Consider the following 25,877-nt stretch of genomic DNA (forward strand, 5'->3'; position numbering starts at 1 on the left):
CACTCAGTAAAAGAATTGAATTCTGTTAGACAGCTTGGTTACAGACTCATCTTGGCCACTCACCAGCCACCAACCTTGGCAAGTTATTTATCCCTGAGTGTCTGTTACCTTTTATTTCCAGCTGGAATCATACCTGCCTCCCAGGCCTCATAGAGCTGTTAAAAGGGGACACAAGATGGCCTGGGTAAAAGTGGTTTGGAAAAGGTTTCAAGTACTATCCAGCGTGAAATGTATTATTGTTGGATAGTGGGAAGCTGAGCTTCTGTGAGCGTATTTTGATTTGCATTTGAACTTGGGGGCAGCTGTAAGGAGTATGAATCCTGCTCATTTTTGTAGCCCTAGGATACTCCATAAGTATTCAGAATGTTGATTTACTTTTTAAAGCAACCAGCTAAGAATCTTGAACCTCTCTCCTTTATCTCTCTCCCTTCCCTTCTCCAGGCTTTGATTTTTCCTCCTATGTCATTTCACTGTTGACAGCTGCTATTGGTTTTACCTATTGTGAAAAAAATCCTCTTATGGTAAGAGACCATCAGCCTGGGGCACTGGAAGCAATCACCACTGTGCCATTTGGATGCAAATGTGGGAATTGCTTTCTGTGGCAGACATCCTTTCCATGGCAGACATCCTCTCCACATTGGAAGGGAAGCCTGCAAAAGTGGGGCAGGGTGCAGATGCCTGGCCAAACCCTCCACAAATTCCGCTGTGCTTGGAGTCAAGTCCAGAGTCCTCAAGGTGAGTCCCCAGAGTCCCCAGACCAGTTCCTGCCCACTTCTCTAGCCCAATTGCTCAGCCCTGAGCTTACTTCTTCCCTGATGTCTTCTCAGTTCCTTGAATGTGATACCCTCTCTCTTAAATCTGGGCACCCCTCTCCATCACCTTGGGTATCATAGCTCCAACCTCCCCCTCATCATGACTTTTCTCCCTAGATCTGCTTTAGTTTGTGTTGTCGATAGTGGGGTGGATTCTTTTTCATCTGAAAATGTATGAATCACCCAAAAATCCATAATTTACATTAGGGCTCACTTTTGGTGTTGTAATTCTGTGGGTTTAGATACATGTAATGTGTCCACCATTGTAGTGCCATACAGCGTAGTTCCACTGCCCTAAAAATCCTCTGTGCTCTGCCTGTTCATCTCTCTTTCTCCCCTAACTCTTGCCAACACTGATCACTTTGCTGTCTCCATAGTTTTGCCTTTTCTGAAAGGTCATATATTTGGAACCTTATAGTATGTAGCCTTTTCAGACTGGCTTCTTTTACTCAGTAATACGCACTTAGGTTTTCTCTATGTCTTTTCATGGCTTAATACCTTATTTCTTTTTAGTGCTGAACAATAAAATAGTTCATTGTCTGAATGTACCACAGTTTATTTATCCAGTTGCTTACTAACAGACAGCTTGATAGTTTCCAATTTAGGGAAATTATAAATAAAGCTGCTACAAACAACCATGTGCAAGTTTTTGTGTGGAGATAAGTTTTAAACTTTTTGGATAAATACCAAGGAGTATGAGTCCTGCTCATTATTATAGCCCTAGGATACTCCATAAGTATTCAGAATGTTGATTTCCATTCAGCTGATGGATTGCATGGTAAGAGTGTGTTTAGTTTCATAAGAAACCACCAAACTGTCTTCCAAAGTGACTGTACCATCCCCCTGACCTTTTAAGGCACCACATGGATTTCTCAGGCGGTGGGTACCCCAATTCCTAATGCCCAGAGGTCCTGAGATGCCTGTTGTGGGTATGTGCATGATCACATTCCAGGGCAGCACAGGGTGGATATCCTATATATGTTTCATATTTAATTACCCAATTGTGTGTTACTGGTGTGTCTCAACTGGGGCCACGTATACTGTATCCAACTCATCTATTGCTGTGAGAGCCCCAACAGCCAGAGAAGTTCTACTGTATATACTATAGAAGTTCTACAAGTGCACTTGTAAGAACAGGGAAAGCATGGCTGTCCCCTTGACACTTCCCCCATCCAGCTGTGTCTCCTTCTCCTCATCCCTGTTGATCTCCTACCAACAGGCTGCTCATTCCTCCTCATTCATTAGAGATTCACCCCCTGAATCACAGCTTTCCTTTCCTCTCCCCACTATAAAATCTACCCCCTGACCTCTCAGGTCCTTGACCTTCTCATTTCCAGCAAGCTTTTCCCTCGCCTTCCTCCAGCGACCCCCTTCCATCATCACCCTCGGAGCCTCACATCAATAGAATCGGCACTCCTCAGAAATCTCAATATCAGACCACTCTCTCAATACCGCGATCTTTTTTTTTTTTTTCAAATTCACCCACCACAACTCTTTGAATTCGACCCCTCCCATCCCTTGAGCCCACCTCTTTCCCGTGACCCACCAGCCCCCTTTGCTTTCTCATCATCTCTCATTTAACGGCGATCCTAGGGTCCATCCTCCCATCATGCCCTCTCCCTTCCTTCTTTAATTGACTCTTCACTGGCAAATCGGAATCCTGAGTGATTCTCTGTGTCTGTCCTGAGCCCCTCCAAGTTGTGGCTTAGCAATGATCAACAAGGCTGACTGGCTTCATTTAAAGCCATCATCTTAAGCTGCACAGGGGCATTCACTCTCCTGACACACCTGCCATGCCTTCCTAGTTTAAGTTCCCACTTTCTGAAATGACATTTCATACCTTCTCCTGTCTTCAAATCTCCCACACTCTTTCCTCCTGAATCCCAGCTAATGAGGTAGTGTCAGGCTCCCTGAAAATACAGCAGCCAGAGCGGAACTCTCTCAGCCCCTCACACCAGTCTACAAACACTTCTGAATTTGCACCGGCTGCCGCTTAAAGGGAGAAAGCCTCTCTCTCCTAACAATATTCATCCTTCCTTGGACTCTGGATGGGCTCATATCTCAAGGAGTTTGTTCCTTTAATTATCATCTCCTTTTCCTGCATCAGCACACTGTTAGGGTCCCTGCCTCTCCACTGCAGTCTTCCTTTTTATTTTTGTTTGTTTTTGTTTTTGGAAGGGGGAAGGTAGGGTGGGAGGGAAGTGGGAGAGTATAATTTACATAAAATAACACACACAAATAACATCCCAGAAATTTGTTTCATACTCTGTTCCACTCAGTCCTCGCCCCCACAGGAAACAATTGCCCTGATTATTACCACCATAGATGAATTTTTCCTGCTTTTGGACATCACAGAATTGGAATCGTATTGTATGTACCCTTTTGTATCTGGCTTCTTTTGCTTAATGTAATATTTTTGAGATTAATCCATCTCGTGTATATTAGCAGTTTTTAGTGCTGAGTGGTATTCAGCAATGATGTATGAATACACCACAACTGATTGACCCATTCATCTGTGGATGAACCTTTGGGCTGTTTTCAGGTTTGGGTTACTGTAAGTAAGGCTGCTCTGGACAATTTCTGCACAAGTCTTTTTGTAGACGTATGTTTCATTTCCATCTTATTTCTGGTCATAGGATGGTATGTATTTAATTCCGTAAGAAACTACCAAACAGCTCTTTAAAGCGTACCATTTTGCATTCTCATAAAAGCAATGTATGAAAGTTCCAGGCACTTTATACCTCCTTGCCAAATAGAGGATTATCAGTCATTTTGATGTTAGTGATTCCACCGTGCTTGGCATAAAATTAGCCTCAAAAGAGATGAGCAATTGTTATTATCAGAGTAAGTGCTCAAACATTTTAGATAAAGGACACCTAAGTTCCTTCTTTCCTATAAACAGAGCACACTCTTTTCATTCTAACCCCTCCAAAAACCACATTATAATAACCCCCACTATTGACCATACAGCTACTTAAGTATTATCATGTTTGAACAGGTGTTTGTAAATCTATTAAAGGAGACTGGCTTGGCTTTATAGAGAGGACAGGGCAGAGACATCACCACTAACTCCCACGATAAACAGCAAGTGCTTGCAAACAGCTGTTTTGTCTTGCTCCTGCAGCTACCTAGAGTGGAACCCTCTCCCCAGTGTCTCCCCATAGCCCAGAGTTAATGTTCTCTTTGGGGCTGCACAGCCCTCTGGGGGGTCCTTGCCCTTCTGACAACCGATCAGTAGATCCCAAGGAACAGCACCTTCTCCAGTCCCTAAACGTAGATGTCCCTTCCTGGACAAGCTTCTCTGGGCGGGTGAGGCAGGGTAATCTGGAGTCTAGGACGTGGCAGTGCACTCAGGCACTGAGGCTTGAACCCGGCCAGGCACCAGGCACGTGCTGGGCTCAGGGCGCGGGGGACAGCTTCGCAGCTGCTCCTGAGTGAGCCGGGTAGGGACGCCCTCCTTTCGACAATGCCTGGACTCCTAGTGTCCTCATCGCATTTCTACATTTTCTCCGCCCCCTGCCCGCGCTTAATGATCTCCTCCAGGTCCCTCCTCCCTGGCCTCTCCTGTAGCCGCCCACGAAGCCTGAGCAGGGAAGGTGGGGCAGGAGCGTCCAGCTCGGCACTGCGCGCCCTGCCCGAGGAGAGACTGGGTGCCCAGTGGCTGGCGCGGCGCAGGAGGGTCCACGATGCCCGAGAACGGCTCCTTCGCCAACTGCTGCGAGGCGGGCGGCCGGGCGGTGCGCCCAGGCTGGGCAGGGGCAGGTGGCGCGCGGCCCTCCGGGACCCCCAGGCCTCCGTGGGTGGCGCCCGCGCTGTCCGCGGTGCTCATCGTCACCACCGCGGTGGACATCGTGGGCAACCTCCTGGTCATCCTCTCTGTGCTCGGGAACCGCAAGCTCCGGAACGCAGGTGAGCGCCGCGCCCGCTGCTGCTTAGAGCCCTTCCCTAGTGTCTGGTCTTGACCCTGATCCTGATCCCGAAATCCGCCTCCCTGTTCCTACTCAGCCCCTTGCGCCACTTTCCCTTCTCTCTAACCAGTCCCCAAGTTTGGTCTTGAACTCAAAAGTTAGAGGGAGTTGCTGCCTTTCCCGAGACGTGCGCCTCTGGCGCCGCCTCTTGCAAATGGACCAGGAGGCACTCAGCGCATCAGTGCAAAGCTCTTCTCGCGCACTTTCTGGCCGAGACCAGCGCTTTGGGAACCCATGCGGCTGGAAGTCTTCGCTCTCCAAGGCGCTCCAATTTCTTCCCGTCCAGAGGGTGCTCCGCTCTGGCCACAGAAGTCTGAGGATTTTTAACACCTCCTTCTTTCCCCTGCCAAGCACTGTGGTTCACGTGGTAGGTGCTTAGGAAGCATTTGCTGAGACAATGATTGGATTCACGGAAGCGCTCCAGTGGCTTTTCTGTCCGAAACTTCTCTACAGATCATCTTGGTTCCAACCAAGAAAGTAAAAAGGCAGAAATCTGCAAGCTCTGCTTGGATAAAACTAAATTGCTTTGAGATAATGGTGTTCTTTACGGAAGACAGGGAATTCATAGGATCAAAGGAAGATTAAAACAATGATTTGGCAAAACAGTGTTGCAATCCTGAGCATATTTCCCCCCTTTTAATTTCCCCATACTCTGGTCTGTAAGGGAGTAAAAACAGAGAAAAAAGGTCTCTGAACTCTGGACCTGAGAGGGTCACTGGAGCAGGCTGACCGTTTCAACTTGGAAAGAATTTCAATGAACCTGCTTGTCAGTTTGTCATTTCCCAGTTGGGGCTTTAGGGGCAACTCAAATATTAGAGTGAATTAAAATGAAAAGATAGCAGGAAGCTGACTGTATAGCTTAAACATGCTTTTCTAAGGAGGCAGAGCAGTCAGGAAGGCTAGTTCTAGTTAGTCATTATATGTATTTTGTGTGGCCCAGTGGACTCCAGGATTTTTATCTAAAGAACAAACAAAAAATAAAAACGTGAGCTTCTATCCATAATGTGGGAAACTTCACATTATTAAGAAGTAATTGTATGGTGACAGAGGGTCACTAGTCATACCATTGTGATCATTTTGAAAAGTATAGAAATATCCAGTCACTGTGCTGTGCACTAGGACCCAATATAGCATTATAGGTCACTTCTACTTGAAAAGCAAACAAACAAACTAGTAGAAAAAGAGTTCAGATTTGTGATTACCAGAGACAGGAATTGCGGGGAGAGGGAACTGGATGACGGTACTCAAAGGTACAAACTTGCAGTTATAAGGTAAGTACCAGGGATGTGATGTACAGCATGATAAATATAACGAACGCTGCTGTACGTTATAGAGGAAAGTTGTTAAGAGAGTAAATCCTAAAAGTTCTCATCCCAAGGAAAAGGTTTGTTTTTTTCTGTTTCTTTCTGTGTCTGTATGAGATGACGGATGTTCACTAAACTTATTGTGATAATCGTTTCGCAATGTGGATAAGTCTAATCATCACGCTGTATTCCTTAAACTTACACAGCGCTGTATGTCAATTACAGCACGATACAACTGGAAGGAAAAAAGAGACATAAGCTTTCTAACTCAGTCACTTCACCACTGGTATTATCTGGAATAATTATCTGGAATAATTTTTGCAAGATATTATTGTGTCCTCTGAGTAGAGGCTTATCTATTAGGAAAGAGCAGGTTACGATCAGAAAGCTGCATTTAATATTTCTGTTATATGGTCCTTTTGTAGAGGTGACAAGTGTTCATCTCCTGCATCGGGCAGCAGTGTGGAGGCAGGGCTTCTCTCCCTGGCTAATCGGGTGTTTAGAGGAAGCCTGGTGGGCTGCTGCCTACCGCGGGTGGGGAAGGGGGGGCAGAGGGGAGAGGGTGCTGCTTCCTTTCACTCAACAGAGACAAGCTCAGTCTCCCTTCCTCCATCCTGCTGAGAGCTGGCCTCTTCTGCTCTCCTAGTGGGATTCACGGAAACCTTACTGATTGGAGAACGTGGCTGAAGTGGTAAGTTGCTGGCCAAACCTCTGTTCCATTCTTCCTACCTCCCACTGAGTCTGCTACAGCCCAGCACCAAGAAAAAAAAAATTTTAACACTATATCTAAATGATGTTAGTTCCTGACACATGGGTGGCTGCTCCAGTTTTGACTTGACCCTTGGCTTTATTGACGATAGTCATGAAAAATCATGGTATCAACGTGAACTAAATAACTTTGGCAGGCTGAGATTTCAGAAGATGCCTAAAAACCTACAGCACTTTGAAGAGTTAGCACCCATTCCACTATTAATCAGGTCTTCTCTTACTGAAGAGTTTGGATTTACTTTAAGAAACATTTATCCTAGACCTTTCTGTAATTGAGCCTGGTTCCTTAACTCATGGGTATTAAGAAAATAGAACTGAGGATGAGGAGGGTATAGCTCAGTGGTAGAGCACGTGCTTAGCATGCACAAGGTCCTGGGTTCAATCTCCAGCACCTCCATTAAACAAACAAACAAACAAACAAACCTAATCCCCCTCCACCCCCAAAAAAAAGAGGGAAAAAAAAGAAAGTAGGACTGTGACAAGGAGAACATGTATATTTCCAATAACCAAGGCACACAGCCCATGATAAGCTCATGGCACCTTTCATAGTAGACGTTGATATCCTCTACTTGACTATTGCAAACCCAGTTTCTCTCTTTGGTAGACCCTTGTCATTCATAATAGGGATGCTCCTGATGCCAGGGTCGGTGATTAGATTAACTGTCCTTTCTGGGGGGAACTGCCCTGCAGCTTCTACTGCTCATGCATTGGGTTGACTTTTTCAGAGACGGCCCTAGAGAGAGGCAGACAAGGAGGGATGGAGGGAAGATGGGAGACAGATTCAGGGCACCGACCCAACGTAGAAGGAAAGGCTAGGTTTGTGTTACACTCTTTGCCATGTTCCCAGAGCCTTAAACATCATTGCACTGGTGGCATTTCACAATTCTCAGTGTGTGTTTCCTGGGGACCTGCCACACGTCGGGCTCTCCTGACAGTGTCTGAGGATTTTCCTTCTGCCACCACTGCCACTCATCCCCAGTCTAGACCTTGCCAATATTCATTTCTATATTTTTTCTCTCTTCCTCTCCTGCTCTACAGAATCTTCCTCCATCAAATTTGTTCCTCTCTTCTGTATTTTCAATTTCTGTCTCTTTCCCTTTAACTCCCCCCTCCCACACACATATACAAGGGTCTCCATCATTTAAAAGAAAAAATAATTTTCCTTGGTTTTATGTCTCCTTCTAACTTCATGACTACCTCCCTCCTCTTCTCAGCCAGACATCTTAATATAACAGTTTGCATCTGTTAATTACTTCATTGCTTCCCATTTCCTGCCCAGTCCTCTGGGGTCTGACCTTCTGGGAAGTGCCCTCTGTGGGGAGTGTGACACTGAGGGCCACTCCCTCCTTGGGACCTTCCATTCTCTTGACTGACTTGGTTCTAGTTTTTAGATTTCCTTCCTCTCTTCCTCTGCCTGACACCTAATCCCCAGGAATGATTCTTGGTTCCTTCATTCCCCAGATCTCATGATTTTTGTCTTATCGTGTCTCTCAATTGCCTACTTTCCTGCCCTCCCTACTCCAAATGCCCCAATTTAAACCCTCATCATCTCTTGAGCAAACCATGTCCATAGCCACCAGGCAGCTTTCCCTGCTCCTTCGCCCTCCCCGTTACCATGTCCAGAGTGACCTGCCTCCAGTGACCGCCCTCTACCTACAGGACAGTGTCCAGCCCCAGAGCAGGGCTGGCACAAGCCTCTGTGGCCAGCGTCTCCCACCTAACATCACAGCCCTGTCTCTCTGCTGTCGCTCGGGCCAGCATAAGCTGCTGCTCTTTGCACACAGCCTGTGTTCTCTGATGCTCTACCCTCATCTTGGGAAGCTCCCCTGGCTCTCTTCAAACTCCTTCCTCAGCTTCCCTGTGGGGTTGTTGGTTTTATCATTCACACCATGAAAGGCACGGCTACCGTCCTGGTCTTCCTCCTTGGTTGCCATGAGCCCCCATCCTGCACACCCTGCACCGTACTGCTCTTCGTTCTTCCCTGTCCCCGTGGGACTGTGAACTCGTCGAGAACAGAGACTTTTATTCCATTCCTATCCTCAGAGCTAGGCGCATAGTGAAAAACTGAATACAGCTGTGTTGAAACAAATTTGAAAGTGGACAGAATACCAGGAAAGCAGTGGAACCGAAGGTATTAATTTTTCTCTAGGAGGTGAGGTAGACTCAGTTACATACTCAGCACTGCTCACACCATCAGTACAGTTCTCCTGGAACGGAATTGCTTTAAGCACTAAAAGCCCAAAGTATACCCCACTCTTGTCCCCAAAACTGACTGGCACCTGCACTGGGTACCTGCTTTCTGGTGCTCCTGGGTGGCCACCAGGCTCCAGCTCCACCAGGGCTCCCTAAAATTGTGCCCCAGTGACCCCTTAGGGAGTTTGCTTGTTGCTGGTCTGGCCCGAGGCTGACCCCTTTAAGCTGCCTGTGAAATGTGAGCTTCCTGCCATCACCCGCACCACGCAGTCAGCCAGGCAGAAGAGGGCTGAGAGAACCATGTTCTTACTGTTATGTCGAGATAGTCTCCATTAACAAGGGGAAAACACAGTGGCATTGGTGGTTCCTGGCCCGTTGGCATGGCAACCCTAAACTCCCAGGCGAAGGTTAGGAGCCATGGTCTGACAGTGTTTTCTTGTACAGCAACTGGATAAGAGGCTGTCAGGGAGGTGTTAGTGAGCAGACACGTGGCCTTTCCTAGGACGTATCTGTGATTTGTAAGGAGGAAGGATGTGGAATCTCTGACACTGGGCTTATCCGGGAAAATGGGGAGTATCTGATTGTTGAACACCCAGGCCCTTGTCCAGGGTCCACTCTGTGCCCCGGGTGCCTGGAGAAGCTCAGAATCTTCACCTTCTCTTATCCAGAACCAGTGACTGCATGGCAGACTTCCTGATGGGAATTTTCAGCCTGGCAGGTGTTGGCATCCCCAGTTAGATTAGAGCACAGCCTGTCATGTGGCCCCTTTTCCTTCCACTTGTTGATTGAGGAGGTAAATGATGAATGAATAAACAGGTCAGCCCTGGGCAAAAGCTCTTGAAAGGCCTGGAGGGAATATTTAGTAGACGCAGGGCCCCTGCCCTCCAGGTGTTACAAGGTAAGGTGGAGCCCACTTCATCCAGGCTTTACCCTCCACAGGACACTCCCTTGGTGACAAGTGTCTTTGACCTGCTGGGCTTTCGGGGTTTGAAGTTGCTTGTTATCAGCTGAAGACCAAACTGGGGTACCTTGGACGTCCCCCTCCTCTCCATCCCCCCTCAATGTTGCCTGAGCTTTCCAACTTCACATTTTGGCTCTGAAAACTTTATTTTCTCTTTCCCAAGAGAAATGAACAGATTTTAAACCTCATAATTATGTCTTTAGCCACATAATCAGGAAAGTTCATAATCCTCAATTCCTCCCATGAAGTCCTCAGCAGCCTGGCGTGTGAACTCTTTTATGTTTGACTGCCTTTTTATCCCCCACAAAATTGGAGTTTGGATTTAGCAAGATATGTTGTAAAACTCAGGAGACACTCTTAGGTCTTATAATTTAAAATATTTATTAGAGAAAGAGGAAAAGTTAGGGATTTGGGAAATAAAGTCATAGTAAACTTACGGAGTTTACACTCTAGAGGCAATGTCTTAACTTCAGCATCCTCACCTTAATACCACTTCTCACATCTTACCTCCCAGGGGTCCCAGTCCAATGTTATGAGCCTCTTTCTTATTCTTTCTTTCTTTTTAAAAAAATTCTCATTTTTAAAATTTTAAATAAACTTTTATTTTTTTAATTGCTTCTTTTTTTGAGGGGAAAGTAATTAGGTTTATTTGTCTGTTTATTTATTTAATGGAGGCACCAGAGATTGAACCCAGGACCTCATGCCCTCCACCACTGACCTATACGCTCCCTCCTTTCTTGTTCTTTCTATGCAACTAATAATAATATAAAAACAACAATAACAAATAATAGCTAAGATTACCATGTGCTTTTTAAAACCGAAGTATAGTTGATATACAATGTTGTGTTAGTTTCAAGTGTACAGCATAGTGATTCAGTTATACTATATATATATACACACACATTCCTTTCAGATTCTTTTCCATTATAGGCTATTACAAGCTATTGAATATAGTTCCCTGTGCTGTACAGTAGGTCCTTGTTGTCTATTTTATATATAGCAGTGTGTATATGTTAATCCCAAACTCGTAATTTATCCCTCCCCCCTTCCTCCTTTGGTAACCATAGTTTTGTTTTTTATGTCTGTGAGTCTATTTCTGGTTTGTAAATATTCATTTGTATCATTTTTTTAGATTCCACATATAAGTGATATCATATGATATTTGTCTTTCTCTTCCTCACTTGCTTCATTTAATACGATCATCTCTAGGTGCTTATTTTGTATCGGATATAAGAATATATATGTATAACTGAATCACTTTGCTGTGCATATGAAACTAACATTGTAAATCAACTACGCATCAATAAAAACTAAGGGAAAATTTTAAAAAAGAAAGATAAAAGAACAAGAAAAAAGTCTTACACAATCTCCCCATCAAAGGATAGCCCTTTCCAAGTACAGGTTCATTTCTTGCCTTCTCTTGAAGGCAAAGCTGACTGAGAGGGCAACTTACAGTGCACGTTTATCCTCCAGACTCAGAATTTGCCCTTGCTGACATCACTGCTGACCTACTAATGGCCTGGGTATGTGGGCACTTTTCTGCTCTTTCCCACTCTTATGGATGACCAAAACCTCTACACCCTTAATCCCTTTGACATTTTTTTCCTGGTTTCCTCTTGTTTCTCTTCTTGTTTTTTCTTCTTTTCTCTCTGTTCACATATTCTGGGTGTTGATTTCTTGATCTGTAAAATGAAAATCACGGTTTTAACCTTCAAGGATTCTTCTGAGAAACAATTGAGTCAATTAATGTGAATACAAATTATAAACTTTAAGGTGCTATTCCAATTTGTTTTTGAATATAACTCAGTGCAATTAAAGTGATAAAATGTTTCCATGAGAGTTTCCAAGCAATGCCTTGGTGGTTATGGAGAAAGATTTTTGTAATGAGCATCTCAGTTAATTATTTAAATGGGTGCTTCAGCTCTAAAATGTATTTTATTCTTTTAAGTGGTTAGAATGCCCCCATTATATTTTTGTTCACACTATTAGCTTGCTTTTTTAATTCAAGTGAAGTTAGGTTACAATTTAGCCTTTGTGCGATTCATCCACACGCTTTAGAGTTTTCACAAATAATGTGATTTTGGAAGAAAACAGTCTCCACCCTCAAAGTTTGGGGAATCTAATTAGGAGCTATGTTAATATGAGAGTGCATTGTCTTCGTGTTTGTGAAGAAATCAAGTTTTTAACAAACCATCTGTTCAATTATTTCAAATGCTTATCCCCAGAACATAACTAATAAGAATATCTCACATTCATTTGTTGCTGGTGGATGTAACCGGCGTTCCAGATTCTTGTCCCTTCCCAGAAAGAATTCAGAGACAAGACGTAGTGGTTAAAAAAGTAAAGTGAGAAGTTATTAAAGTATGGATAGTACACTCAAGGGGAGACGGGCAGGGTCAGGTGGGCAGCTGCCCCGCGTTCATTTGGCAGGTTGGTTACATAGGGTGTAAAAATGAATGGGCGGAATATTCATTGGGGAGGCAAGGGTCTGGGGTCGAATTCCCTGACTTTCATCCCAACTCCACCTTCCCAAAGGGAGGAGGGGTTTTTGTCCTTATTTGGTCTGGATCAGAAGTGTCATGGCGTCGGTGCATGGTGGGCACTTCTGATCTGCAAGGCTCATTTTATTGTAATGAGGGCATCATGAGCAAGAGGTTACATTCAGACACTGGAGATTCCTGCCTTTTCCCACCTTTCTTTGTTGGCCTCTGGGCCGCTTATCACCCCAAGAGTGTGACCACTTATCAGCCCAGAGCTTCCTGCTCTTTCTGTGCTCAGGTACACCTCGTGCTTACATGCTGTGTGGTTTCCTGCATCGGGCCTGTGCCCCTCCTTTCTGCCCAATTCCTGCCGTTTGACCTGTGCCCCCTTTCTCTGCTCATATCTAGCTATCTGCCTGCTCTAACAATTTGGACATTATTATTATTTCTTAAATCTTTTCCCATGCAAGATCCCATTGAGATGAACAGCCATCCTGGGGTGGAGACAGGCCTGTTGCAGGGCCTTCGTGATTATGTCCGGCCACTTGATGAATTGTCCTGCGGACCAGCCCCCGCTCCCTGCCAAGATGACTTAGTTCTTCCCCGCTGTTCCTACCACCTCATGCTGGCCTCCCACCCAGCTCTCACTGAAAAACCACTGTCTCTCAGTCTTTTTCCCCAACAGGACTGTTAGCATCTCAATGGCAGGGGCGTGCCTTTTACCCATCACTGTGCCCTACCCGCGCGCGGTACATGCTCCAGAAATACATTACATGTTTGAGTAAGTGGAGGATGGAAGGAGACCTCAAGGCACAGGAAGTTTAACCTTGTTAGAAATGATAGCTCCTCTGCTGACTTCCCTATCGTGATCCTTATCACATCTTGTTTTTATTTTAATTTTTTAAAAAATTTTAATGGAGGTACTGGGGATTGAACCCAGGGCCTCCTGAATGCTAAGCATGCACTCTACCACTGCATCTTATTTTTATTTAGTTGTCTCCTCTATGAGACATTAAATAAAATGTCTCATGACCAGGAGCTTTGTAACGGGAGATGTGTCTGTCTTGCTCACCACGCTCCCATCAGCCCCCACGCAGGCAGAGCCAGTAACTAGCAGACACTCAGCAATGTTTGTTCAGTAAATGACTCAATGACTAGCTACTTCTCTATTGCCTATTTTGGCTCAATGACTAGAGACAATTTAAAACGAACAAATTCTTCTGGGAAAACAGGGTGGGCATGGGGAAGGGGAGCAAGGGATGGAGGTGGCTTTAGTTTCCAGCATTCTCCCATCTGACGAAGACTAGATAGCTCAACATGTGCTGGCTCTTCTCCCAGGTTACCAGATCCTCATTAAGGACTAGACTTCCCAAAAGGAAGGAGAGAGGAGGCAAGGAGGGAGGGGACTGCGGTGGTTATGTGGGTGGAGGGGTGTGCTCTGCATATGAATCCTGGAGGGGATTTCTGTATTAGTACAAAACTCTGATGGAGGTGGGGGGTGGGGGGGATAAGTCACACCAAGACTGGTGGTAAAAGTATTCATTAGAAGCCTGTGCACGGGCTGGACGGCGAGCAGGGCTGTGTGTCCTGGTTGATTCTCCCCTATCTGGGGTGGACAGTGAACAAGATCTCCCTTTGATTATCATCTAGACAGGGCCTGGCTTCTTACAGACGGGAGACACAACAAGAATTTGATGCGTCTAACTTGGAATTGTGTCAAGAAAGTTGGGAGACGGTATGATGTCTGGGCAGATGGATCTACAGCAGGAACTGGTTGATTTCAGCCTTTGAGGAACAGCCGGAGTAATGGGGGAGAGTAATTGAATCACTTTCCACGTGGAGTTGAATGTGTTCTTCACACTATTTACAAGCTGTTTGCCAGCCTCTGGGGCATTATTAGGGGATGAGCCACATTAACACGGCAGAGCTTGACTTGCTTTCCTAGGAAACAGCTGGCTGAGCTGGCACCGGCCCCCAGCAGCTCTTGACTTTCTCTGCACGTGCTTGCAAGAGCCAAACGCTTCTTTGCCGCTCAGCCAGGAGGCCAGTGGGCCCTGCGGAGACCAATATTCCCACGCAGAAAAGAAGGGATATTTTTCACAGAAACAGCCATGTGGAGCGTGTGTGAGGAGGGGGAAGGAGGGCTCCAAAAGAAAAGGAGAAAAACCAAAGAAATAATGATCACAGAGAAACAAGTTCAGTAACTTGGTCCAGTTCAAAGTGACAGAACTGAGGTTACCCCAGGCCACTCCAACTTCCAGCACCACTCCCAAATGTCAAAAGGAGATTAAAAATTTTTTAAATATTATGACTGATTGATTTACTTTTTAAATGGAGGTACTGGGGGATTGAGCCCAGGACCTCGTGCAGGCTAAGCACACACTCTACCACTGAGCTATACCCACCCTGCTGAATGTTTTTTTGAGGAACCTCCATACTGCTTTCCACAGTGGCTGCATCAGTTTACATTCCTACCAACAGTGTATGAGGGCTCCCTTTTCTCCACATTCTCGTTTGTTATTTGTGTTCCTTTTGATGATGGCCATTCTGACAGGTGTCAAGTGATACCTCATTGTGGTTCTGATTTGCATTTCTCTGTTGATTAGCGATGCTGAGCATCTCTTCATGTGCCTGTTGGCCATCTGTATCTCTTCTTCGGAAAAATGTCTATTCAGGTCTTCTGCCCATTTTTAAATTGGGTTGTTTGTTTTCAGGGCTATTGAGTTGTATGAGCAGTTTATATATTTTGGATATTAACCCCTTATCGGACATATCATTTGTAAATATTTTTCTCCCATTCAGTAGGTTGTCCATATGATCCAACAATCCCACTCCTGGGTGTATATCTGAAAAAAAAAACAAAAACAAAAACACTGCTTTGAAAAGATATATGCACCCCAATGTTCCCAGCAGCATTATTTACAATTGCCAAGGTACAGAAGCAGCCTAAGTGTCTATGAACAGATGAATGGATAAAGAAGATGTGGTATAGACACACACACACACACACACACACACAATGGAATACTACTCAACCATAAAAAATAATGAAATTTTGCCATCTGCAACAACATGGATAGAACTGGAGGGCATTACGTTTAGTAAAATAAGTTAGACAGAGAAAGCCAAATACTGTATGTTATCACTTATATATGGAATCTAAAAAATAAAACAAACTAATGAATATAGCAAAAAAAAAAAAAAAAAGAAACAGGCTCACAGATATAGAGAATAAACCAGTGGTTACCAGTGTGGGGGGAGCAATATAGGGGTAGGAGATTAAGAGGGACAAACTAATAGGTACAAAATAAATAAGATACAAGCATTGCACAGGGAATATAGCCAATATTTTATAACTTTAAAAGAAGTATAATTTATAAAAGTATTGAGTCACCATGTTGTATACCTGAAACTAATACAATATTGTAAATCAACTATAATTTAAAAAAAAAAAAAAGGACACAAAATTCTAGGAAGAGACAAGAGCTCCTGATTTAGCCAAAAACAAGAAATTTGGGAAAGGAAATCCCTCACTCTCTTAAGACCGAGTAAGTTCTGAGCAGGGGAATCAGAGACTGAAATCCTCCAGTGGAGACACAGAAAGAGGCTGAGAATTAAATGAAAAAGCAGGAGACTCCCCCACACCCCAAGCAGGTCCTGAGATGTGATTTCTTGTCTTATAGTACCAACCAGAAAGGATTTTTGGTACTATAAAAATTAAAGAGGGGGCTTTTCTCCCATTAAGTAAATAGATCCCTGAGATAGTAGAATGGGAAGGAATCTCACAGCTCAGTCTGAGGCAGAGCTTTCCTTTACTGTCCAACATCTACGTGAATGTCTCAAGAGACAGGGAAGCTCACTACCTGGAAAGCACTCTGTCCAAACGATCTCCTTTCTGTTTAGTTACATCCTGTCTCCCTCGGGCACTAACCTAGCTCTGGACCCCGCAGTAGGTGGCTCCTGAGAACTCCCAGGGAGCTAACGGACGTCTTTTCTGTTAGTTCTGCATGGAGTTAATTCCAAGCAAAAATAGGCACTTCAAGAGGGCTCCTCAGGGACCTGCCAGGTTCCCAAGTGTGTGTCCCGCAGAGTCTTCCGTGAGGTGAGGTGAGAATGTGTGTTGGGACAGGGAGGGCTGGGGACAGCTCTCGCTCTGCCTTGTGGGTTTCCATGTAGCAGCAAGTACAGTCAGCTTCACCTGAGGGTCTGACCAGGGGGACTCGCAGCTGAGTGGCTCTGAGGCCCCCTTTTCCCAAACCCCCCGATGCCAGACCACAGCTCGGGCTTTCTGATTGCTGTGCCTTTTGGATCCTTTCCATCTGCCTGATGCTTTGGACCCCCGAGGCGGCACAGCAGTCTCTGCAGAATACCCGCAGACACATGGAGGCAGCAGAGCATCGGTGTCCTTGCCTCCTGGGAGAGTCCTTCCTGTGAGTCCGTCCCATCCACCCTCTGCGCTCAGCTGCTCTAAGGCTGGTAGCTTCCTCGCCGCCATGTGGCAAAAGACCAGAAAATTTGGAAGACCGCATCCGATGTCAGCTGCATTCCTGAAGGCGCCGGCTGGCAGGAGCGGGTATTACCTTCTGATCATACATATGATAGGGGCTCAAAAAAGTGCAACACGCGGTGCGTGAAACAAATGGCATAAGGGATGGAGCTTCTCCTGCCCTGAGCTGCATTTTGCTCAAACGGGTTCTTGGTACTTTATTCACGAGTCACTGTTGCTTTTAGAATGCAAGCACTTTAGGAACTGAGATTATGTTCTTTGGAATTAAGCCCCGTCTCCTTTCGAGGACGCCGGCCCAGAACACGTCTGCAGCGTATTAATCAATTGCTGTTGTGGTTGCCCGAGGCTGTCTCTGGCCAGCTGAGTTTGGTGATGCTGGGAAACGCTCCATTCAGCGCAGAGAGGCAGTTCAGGAAGCCAGGGAATGTGCAGGCATGGGGGGAGGCCCCCGGAGGCTGTGAGATGAGGAGCACCCGCTGCCCCTCCCCGCCCCGCAAGACCGGACTCTGAGCCGCCACGTCGCGCGCCAGCCACCGGGGCAACGTGGCTGTGCGTGGAGGCCCCAGACGAGGCGTACAGGAGCTACCAGAACACCGGGTTCCCACTCTCCAAGCCTTACTTCTGGTCCCCCTGCAAAATGCAACTCACATTTAGAAAAATGAATTAAAGTCACTTAGAAAACAGCCTGTTAACCAGTGGGTAAAAGATGCAAAAGGACATTGCCTAGTAGACAGGCAGGAGATAGGCGTGCGGATGGATGGTGTGGTGGTGATGATGAACCCACATTCCTGCTGCTCAGATTCTTCTCTGAAACCACTGAGCCTCCGTGCTGGTCATGAAAATAGTTAATATTGGTGAGAACCCGCTGTGTCGCCAGGCACTTTGAATCATTGTTTGATTCTCACAGCTATAGTATAAAGTGGGCGCCATTAGCCCCATTTTACAAATGAGAAAAATGAGGCACGGGGACCCTCAATAACCTGCCTCAGTCACAGGGTTCCTACACAGCAGAGATGCAGTTTGACCTCTAAAACCCACGTGGTTTCCATTCCCAATGCTAACAGTAAGTCTGTTACTTTTTTAAAAAATTATTGTTATTAAAGTATAGTTGATTCACAATGCTGTGTTAGTTTCTGGTATACAGCATAGTGATTCAGTTGTACGTATATATGTTCTTTTTATGTTCTTTTTCATTATAGGCTGTTACAAGCTATTGAATATAGTTCCCTGTGCTATACAGTGGGACCTTGTTGTTTATCTATTTTATATATAGCAGTCAGTATCTGCTAATTCCAAACTCCTAATTTATCCCTCCCCCTCTTCCCCTTTGGTAACCATAAGTTTGTTTTCCATGTCCATAAGTCTGTTTCTATTTTGTAATAAATAAGTTCATTTGTGTCTTTTTCTTAGATTCCACATATAAGTGACATCATTTGATATTTGTCTTTCTCTATCTGACTTACTTTATTTAGTATAATAATCTCTAGGTCCATCTGTGTTACCACAAATGGCATTATTTCATTCTTTTTTATGGCTGCGTAGTATTCCATTGTGTGTGTGTGTGTGTGTGTGTGTGTGTGTGTGTGTACCATATCTTCTTTATCCATTTACTTGTCAGTGGACACTTAGGTTGTTTCCATGTCTTGGCTATGGTAAATAGTGCTGCTATGAATGGTGGGGTGTATCTATCTTTGAATTTGTTTTCTCCAAATATATGCCCCGGAATGGGATTGCTGGATCACATAGTAAAAATATTTCTGTTTTTTTAAGGAATTTCCATATCATTTTCCATAGTGGCTACACCAAATTACATTCCCACCAGCAGTATAGGAGGGCTCCCTTTTAAACACCTGGACAAAGGAGAGAATATTCTACAGAATAGAAATAGTGAGGTCTTGTCCTGATTCTTGCTTCCTGTTTCCTGCTCCAGGTAATTTGTTCTTGGTGAGTCTGGCGTTGGCTGACCTGGTGGTGGCCTTGTACCCCTATCCACTAATCCTCATGGCCATCTTCCACGACGGCTGGCCCATGGGGGAGGTGCACTGCAAGGCCAGCGCCTTTGTGATGGGCCTTAGCGTCATCAGCTCCGTCTTCAACATCACCGCCATTGCCATTAACCGCTACTGCTACATCTGCCACAGCGTGGCCTACCACCGCATCTACCGTAACTGGCACACCCCCCTCTACATCGGCCTCGTCTGGCTCCTCACCCTGGTGGCCATAGTGCCCAACTTCTTTGTGGGGTCCCTGCAGTACGACCCGCGCATCTACTCCTGCACCTTCATCCAGACAGTCAGCGCCCAGTACACGGTGGCGGTGGTGGCCATCCACTTCCTCCTCCCCATCACCGTCGTGTGCTTCTGTTACCTGCGCATCTGGGTGCTGGTGCTCCGGGCCCGCAGCAAGGTCAAGTCGGAGAACAGGCTGTGCCCGAGGTCCAGCAACATCCGGAGCTTCCTGACCATGTTCGTGGTGTTTGTGATCTTTGCCATCTGCTGGGCGCCGCTGAACTTCATCGGACTCGCTGTGGCCATCGACCCAGAAGAAGTGGCTCCCCAGGTCCCAGAGGGGCTCTTTGTCGCTAGCTACTTCCTAGCTTATTTCAACAGCTGCCTTAATGCCATCATCTATGGGCTCCTGAACCAGAACTTCCGCAGGGAATACAAGAGGATCGTCTCTGCCCTCTGGAACCCGCGGCGCTGCTTGCAGGACTCCTCCAAGAGCAGCCAGGCTGAGGGGCCAGAGAGCCAAGCTCTCCCCGTTGTTCACACCCAGCCCCCCGTCCAGGCAGGTGCCCTCTAGCCTGATCCCCAGCCGGGCAGCCGACTGGTGAAATGGTGGGAGTGAGGCTGCTCCAGGGTGAGATCCGGCCTCCTGCTTGCATGACAGCACCTGGCTTGCAGAACTTCATCCTGTGGACAGGAAGCCTGGCAGCAGGCCTGGTTCAGGCTGGTCAGGGGTCGCCTGCAGTTACTGGGGGCCACGTCCCTGTCGGCACAGCTCTGGATCTAGTATTTGCACTCTCAGGGAGCACTGGGGGCTTGGTGTGTGCAAAGACCAAGGAAGGAACAGAATGAGGAAAGACCTGGGGTGGAAGAGGCCAATTCCTCCCCATGGACTGTCCCCCTGGTCCTCCTGCTTTCTCTCTATCCCCCGATTGGCAGCAGGAGTGGAGAGCTTCTCTGATAGCAAAGATGGAAGAGTGAGATCTGCAGTGCAGGAAGGTGGGTGGCTCTGCAGGGCCTCCAGGGGCTGGCGTGGTGCAGAGGAAAAGCATCCTGCACTCTCCCCCTGCACTGACCTTCCCTATACACGTGTGTGCAGACACACACCCACCACAGTACACACACATGCCCCCGCACTGCACCACACCACCTTGTATACGCTGTACATAGTGCCCCACGTCAGGCTATACACACGCACACACACACACACCACTCCTCAGGTGTCTACAGCACAAAGTCTGCCTGGCTTCCTTCCCTGGTTCCACCCTGTGACTGAGTTGTGTGGCTTGGACAGGTCCCCTAACCTCTGTTTTCCTCAGTTTACTCCCCCTAAAACAGAGACCAGGCCACTGCCTGCCTCCCAGGGCTGGGTGAGGATTTGTTGCAATGATTCAGCTCAGGAGCTGAGGACAGTGGCTGGCACTCAGGAATCATTCCCTTTAATTATTATACTGACTACATGAAACAAAAGTGATCTTGAAAGAGAGAAGAAATGCCACACAAGACAGGGACGGAAGGGAATGGAAGGTGTGTGTGGAGGTGGAAGGGGCACCTGCCCCCCACTTCCGGTCTCAGGCTGTGCGTTTGTACACGCTTCAGGGTTCCTCATTCAGATTTAGCTTCTTTGTTCAATTCCACAACCTGAGTTGGGTGCCCTGTGCGGGCAGGCCCAGCGGGAGGCACAGGCATTGGTCCGCGTCTGTTAGCGCTTTGGTATCAGCAAATGTTCATGGGTGTTTGCCTGTATCAGGCCCTGTGCTCAGTGCTGGGGGTGCATTGTCTCACTTCATCCTAACAGAACCCTTGGAAAAGATGTCATCGTATTTATACTGAGAAGCCGAAACTCAAAGAAGTGAAGTGATTCCCCGAGGTCACAGAGCTGTTGTGTTCAGAGCTGGGTGTGGGGCCCAGTCTGTCCGGCAGCAGCACCCACTCTGCTGCCCACCGTAGACACACAGCTGGTGATGAGGGAGGAACAGGGCAGAGGGGGCACAGCACCCAAAGGCAGGAGGCCCCTGGGGGCTCCAGGGAGAGAGAAAAGTCACCTCAGCCAGCGCTGCCTTGCCAAGCGAGGAGCCCGGCGTGCTGACCTTGGTCTTAGGCCAGACACTCTCCACCCCTTGTAATGTGAGGAATTTGGGTGGAATCTTGTTAAACAGGCAGATGCTCTGGGCTCCACCGACAAGGTTGTGACTGTGGAGCTCTTGGGAGGGGTCTGGGAATCTGACTCTGGCTCTGGTTGTCTTCGACCAGACTCTTAGGAATGTAAGTGTTCTAGCCCCGGTTACCCAGATTGGGCTCCAGCTGCCAGGTGTGGGCAGTCCCTCCCAGGGAGGCCTCCCAGTCCAGACCTCAGGCTGACAGAGAAGCCCAAGAGACCTAGGTTTCCCCCGGGCTGCAGCTGCTTTTCTTGGCTCGGGGCGGGGAGCCTGGGTCAGGCATGTGTCTGGTCACTCTTCTCCCTGCCGCCTGCCCTCAGGCACCGTCTATAGGGGACGGCCCTTCACTCCTGACCTGGAGGCTACGGCGTGTCCCCTACCTGCTCCCCTTACCCCTGTCGTTAAGCTCTGGACTGAGTGTGTGCCACAGGTTCAATAAACACAACAGAAGGAACAAAGCTCACTGCAGTTTGCTGGGCTCACACACGTCACCCCGGGTGCCAGGGCTTGGCACTGACAGTCCACTAACTGGATCTTTTTTGTTTCCATAGGTTTTGGTGATAATCCAGGAGCCGAAAGAATGGAGGCGCAGAGGGAAAACCCAAGGCATCGGGCACGTACATAATCACATGGGATGGTCTCATGCTGTGGACCCTGATTTTTAAATAGAGTCGATTTTGCTGCCGTAGTGTGGGAACTCTGTTCACCCTCTACCTCCCTGACTTTGGACAACCTGGTCAGGGTACCGCCTTGCAGCCTTTCTCCGTGTTAGTTTGTTGGGGCTGGCGTGAGAAAAGTACCACGGAGTGCGGTGAGTGGCTTCATCCCGAGAAAGCCTTCTTCCCTTCAAAATATTAGAGGTTGCTGTTGAACAGAATCTCACTAAAGCTGCCACAGAGACGAGACCCAGGCAACTACAGGTTAGATTGAAGCAGACCACCTTCCCCGCTCTGGAAGCCGGACGGAACGGATATGCCCTTCGCTGAGGAGAAGTGATTTTTACTGTATTTTAACTCTTCTTTTCACAAAGTGGCTGGCATACCAAAAAAAAAAAAAAAATTATGAAAAGAGGGAAGGAAATTCGACCCCCAGACAAGAAAAGAATCATTCCTAGAAGGAGACCCAGAGATGGTGCCAGTGTTTGGATTAGAAGATAAGGCTTCAGGGGGGAGGGTACAGCTCAAGCAGTAAAGCACATGCTTAGCATGCATGAGGTCCTGGGTTCAATCCCAGGTACCTCCTCTAAAACTAAATAAATAATTACCTCCCCCCACCAAAAAAAAAAAATGAAGATAAGAGCTTTAAAATAACCGTGAAAAATATGTTAAAAGATGTAGTAGAAAAGTGGACAACGTATCTGAAGGGGAATTTTAGTACAGAAATTAAGACTGTTTAAAAATGGGAATGTTGAAATAAAAAAATCTGAGGACAGACATGTAAAGAGTACTTAAAGGGCTTCACAGAAAATCAGACAGAGCAAAGGAAACAAAGCAAAACTGATGAACAGAAAGGGGGTGTGGGAAAAGTTGGGAGGAAAACTGGTGCCAACTTCCAAGAGTCCTCCCCTAGCGGAGCCGCACAGGAAACCGTGATTTCAGCCACAAATCGTTATGACACACATGAAGTGTTGTCTCCCAGGGGACCCTGCCTGAGCCTAGGTGTTCAGGGTTTTTAGTGGAGCTCGGGCACGTATGCACCCTGTGCTTAGCGTGGACCAGAATTCCAGACTCCCCCAAAGGAAGCTGGTCTTCATCACAAGAAACATTATCTGTATAAACAATTTCGGTACAGCGAGCCACTCCTTCAGTTACAGAACGGTGAGAAGCCCCTCGAAATCCAAGTTCCCAGAGGAGTGCCAGGGGCCAACCTCACAGCGATACATACCTATTAGAATGATAAAACTAAAAAATAGTTAACACCAAATGTTGGTGAGTGTGCAGGGAAACTGGATCACTTACACATTGCTGGTGGGACTGTAAAATGATACCCTTACTCTGGAAAACAGTTTGCAGTTCCTTATAAACTCACCGTGCAATTGTCACATGACCCAGAGATTGTACTCCTGGGCATTTATTCCAGAGGAATGCAAATTAATGTTACAAAAAAAAAAAAACTGAACACGAATGATCATAGTAGATTTAGTCTTAAGAGTGAAAAACTGAACCCAACCTGAATGTCTCTCAGTGAATAAATAATTAAACAAACTGAAGTACATCTGTACCATGAAACACTACTCAACAGTAGACAGGAACGAACTGTAACACAAATAACCTGGGTAAATCTCCAGAGAATTATGCCAAGTGAAAAAGAAATCCTCCACAAAGATTACAAACTGTATGATTCCATTTCTGTAACACTTTTAAAAAGTGTTTACACTGGTTTATTTATTTATTTGTTTGGGTTTTTTTTTTAAATTTATTTTCCAGGAGGAGGTAATTAGGTTTGCTCACTATTATTATTTTTTTAATGGAGGTACTGGGGATTGAACCCAGGACTTCGTGCATGCGAGGCACGCACTCTACCACTGAGCTATACCTTCCCCAAAACATTTTTTAAATGGCAAATTTTTATAAGTGGAGAACGGATGAGAGGTTGCAGAGTTTAGGGACAGGGTGAGAAGGGCTGGAGGGCGGTGGATGTGGTTACCCTTGTGATAATGGAACTGTTCTGTATCTTGTCTGTGATGGTGGATAAAGGAAACTACACATGTTATAAAATCATATGAAACTAAATATACACACACACAAATGAGTACACGTACAAGTGGGGAAATCGGAAGAGGACGGGAGTACTGTGACAACGTCAGCAGCTGGTTGCGGCAGTGTGCTGCAGTTTTGCAAGATGTTTCCATGTAGTGTACTGGATAAAATGTCCTTGGGGTGTCTTTATCATTTCTTACAACTGCATTTAGATCTACAATTACCTGAAAGTAAGAAGTTTACTTAAAAGGTGGGTAAAAGATTTGAACAGCACTTCACAAAAGAAGATATATGAATGCCCTACAATAAGAAGAAACAATGTTCAGGAGCATTCATCATCATGGACGTGTAAATTTAAACCATAATTACTTCAAATTTTATATGTTCTTGGGTGGCTAAAAAACAAAACAAAACAGAGACTATCTCATGCTGACAAGGAAGTGGAGCAACTGGAGCTCTCGCACATTGTGGGCTGGAGGGTAAGATGAAGTTTTGGAGAACTGTTTAACAGTTTCTTATAAACATACATTCGTATAAATAGCTGAGTCTGACTACTCAGTCATTCCTCTCCTAGTTATTTATGTAAAAGAAGTGAAAACATATGTCTATACAAAGACCTGCACACACACGTTCACGCCAGCTTCATTTATACTGAAAACTTAACAACCCAAATGTTCGTTAACAGAAGAGCGAATGAGCAACTGACAAGTTTTATATTTTTCTAAATGGCTTCCCTGGGAAGGTACCTGTTTATTTGAACAATAAGATCCCATGGTTCAGAAACATGTTGGTGTTGCTTTGGGAAACCATAGCCCATGTGCCTGCGTGTGTGCACTGTCACACTTTACATTGCTGTCTTTTGATGACGCATTTAAAATTCGGAAACAGTCCAAAATCATTCAAAGAGAAATTAAGTGTATTTGTTTGCCAAAGAGAGAGGAGTAATTCTCAGTACTAGCCACAAATTAGAACACTGGAAAACTTTGAAATAATCAAGAATGCTCAGCTATTCTGACTTAATTGGTTTGTGGGGAGTAGCATGGGTCTTGGTTTAAAGCTCTCCATGTGAGTCTAAAGTGAGCCAGCATTGAAAACCACAGCTAGTAGCTGAGGTTGATTTTCTTGTGCAGTTTGTAGACTGACTTCTAAAAGTAGTTCCCGAAGAGGAATTTCCACAATACCCTGGGCCCACAGTTTTGTAGCAACAAGCATACAGTGTCTCAAAATGATTGTTGTGAAGATCAACACACATTTGGTTATACAAATTTTAATATGTTTTCAGATAAATATTTGCCTCCTTACTTTATAGACCCAATGGAGGGACAGCAAATGTAAAAGATTTATCGACTTACCTAATTAGCAGATAATTTCAAATGGCTAAATACAAAATTTTCAAAAATGTATTTCTGAACAGTATGGAGAGTCTTCAAAAAGCTAAAAATAGACTTATCATTTGAACCGGCAATCTCACTCCTGGATGTATATCCAGAGGGAACTCTAATTTGAAAAAATACATGCACCCCAATGTTCACAGCAGCACTATTTACAATAGCCAAGACATGGAAGCAACCTAAATGCCCATCAATAGATGACTGGATAAAAAAGTTGTGGTGTATTTATACAATGGAATGCTACTCTGCCATAAAAAAGAATAAAATATTGCTATTTGCAGCAACATGTATGGACCTGGAGATTGTCATCCTAAGTGAAGTAAGCTGAAAGAGAAAGAAAAATACCATATGATATCACTCATATGTGGATCCTAAAGAGAAAAAAAAAAGGACACTCTGAACTCATCTAC

At 45.8% G+C, this 25,877-nt stretch overlaps 1 protein-coding gene and 1 non-coding gene across 2 annotated transcripts; one reads left to right on the forward strand and one right to left on the reverse strand.

Moving 5' to 3' along the window:
• Positions 1-4,402: 4,402 nt before the first annotated feature.
• MTNR1B (melatonin receptor 1B) lies at positions 4,403-24,616 on the forward strand. Its single transcript, XM_074372844.1, has 3 exons — positions 4,403-4,721; positions 18,924-20,217; positions 21,929-24,616. Exons 1-2 carry the CDS (start codon positions 4,499-4,501, stop codon positions 19,793-19,795), a joined length of 1,095 nt encoding a protein of 364 aa, XP_074228945.1. The 5' UTR covers positions 4,403-4,498; the 3' UTR covers positions 19,796-20,217; positions 21,929-24,616.
• Positions 23,845-23,917, reverse strand: TRNAA-CGC (transfer RNA alanine (anticodon CGC)). The gene has a single exon. It is a non-coding gene; the product is annotated as a tRNA-Ala (tRNA).
• Positions 24,617-25,877: the final 1,261 nt, after the last annotated feature.

The sequence above is a fragment of the Camelus bactrianus genome, chromosome 10 (assembly GCF_048773025.1).
Source record: "Camelus bactrianus isolate YW-2024 breed Bactrian camel chromosome 10, ASM4877302v1, whole genome shotgun sequence".
NCBI classification, from domain to species: Eukaryota; Metazoa; Chordata; class Mammalia; order Artiodactyla; family Camelidae; genus Camelus; species Camelus bactrianus.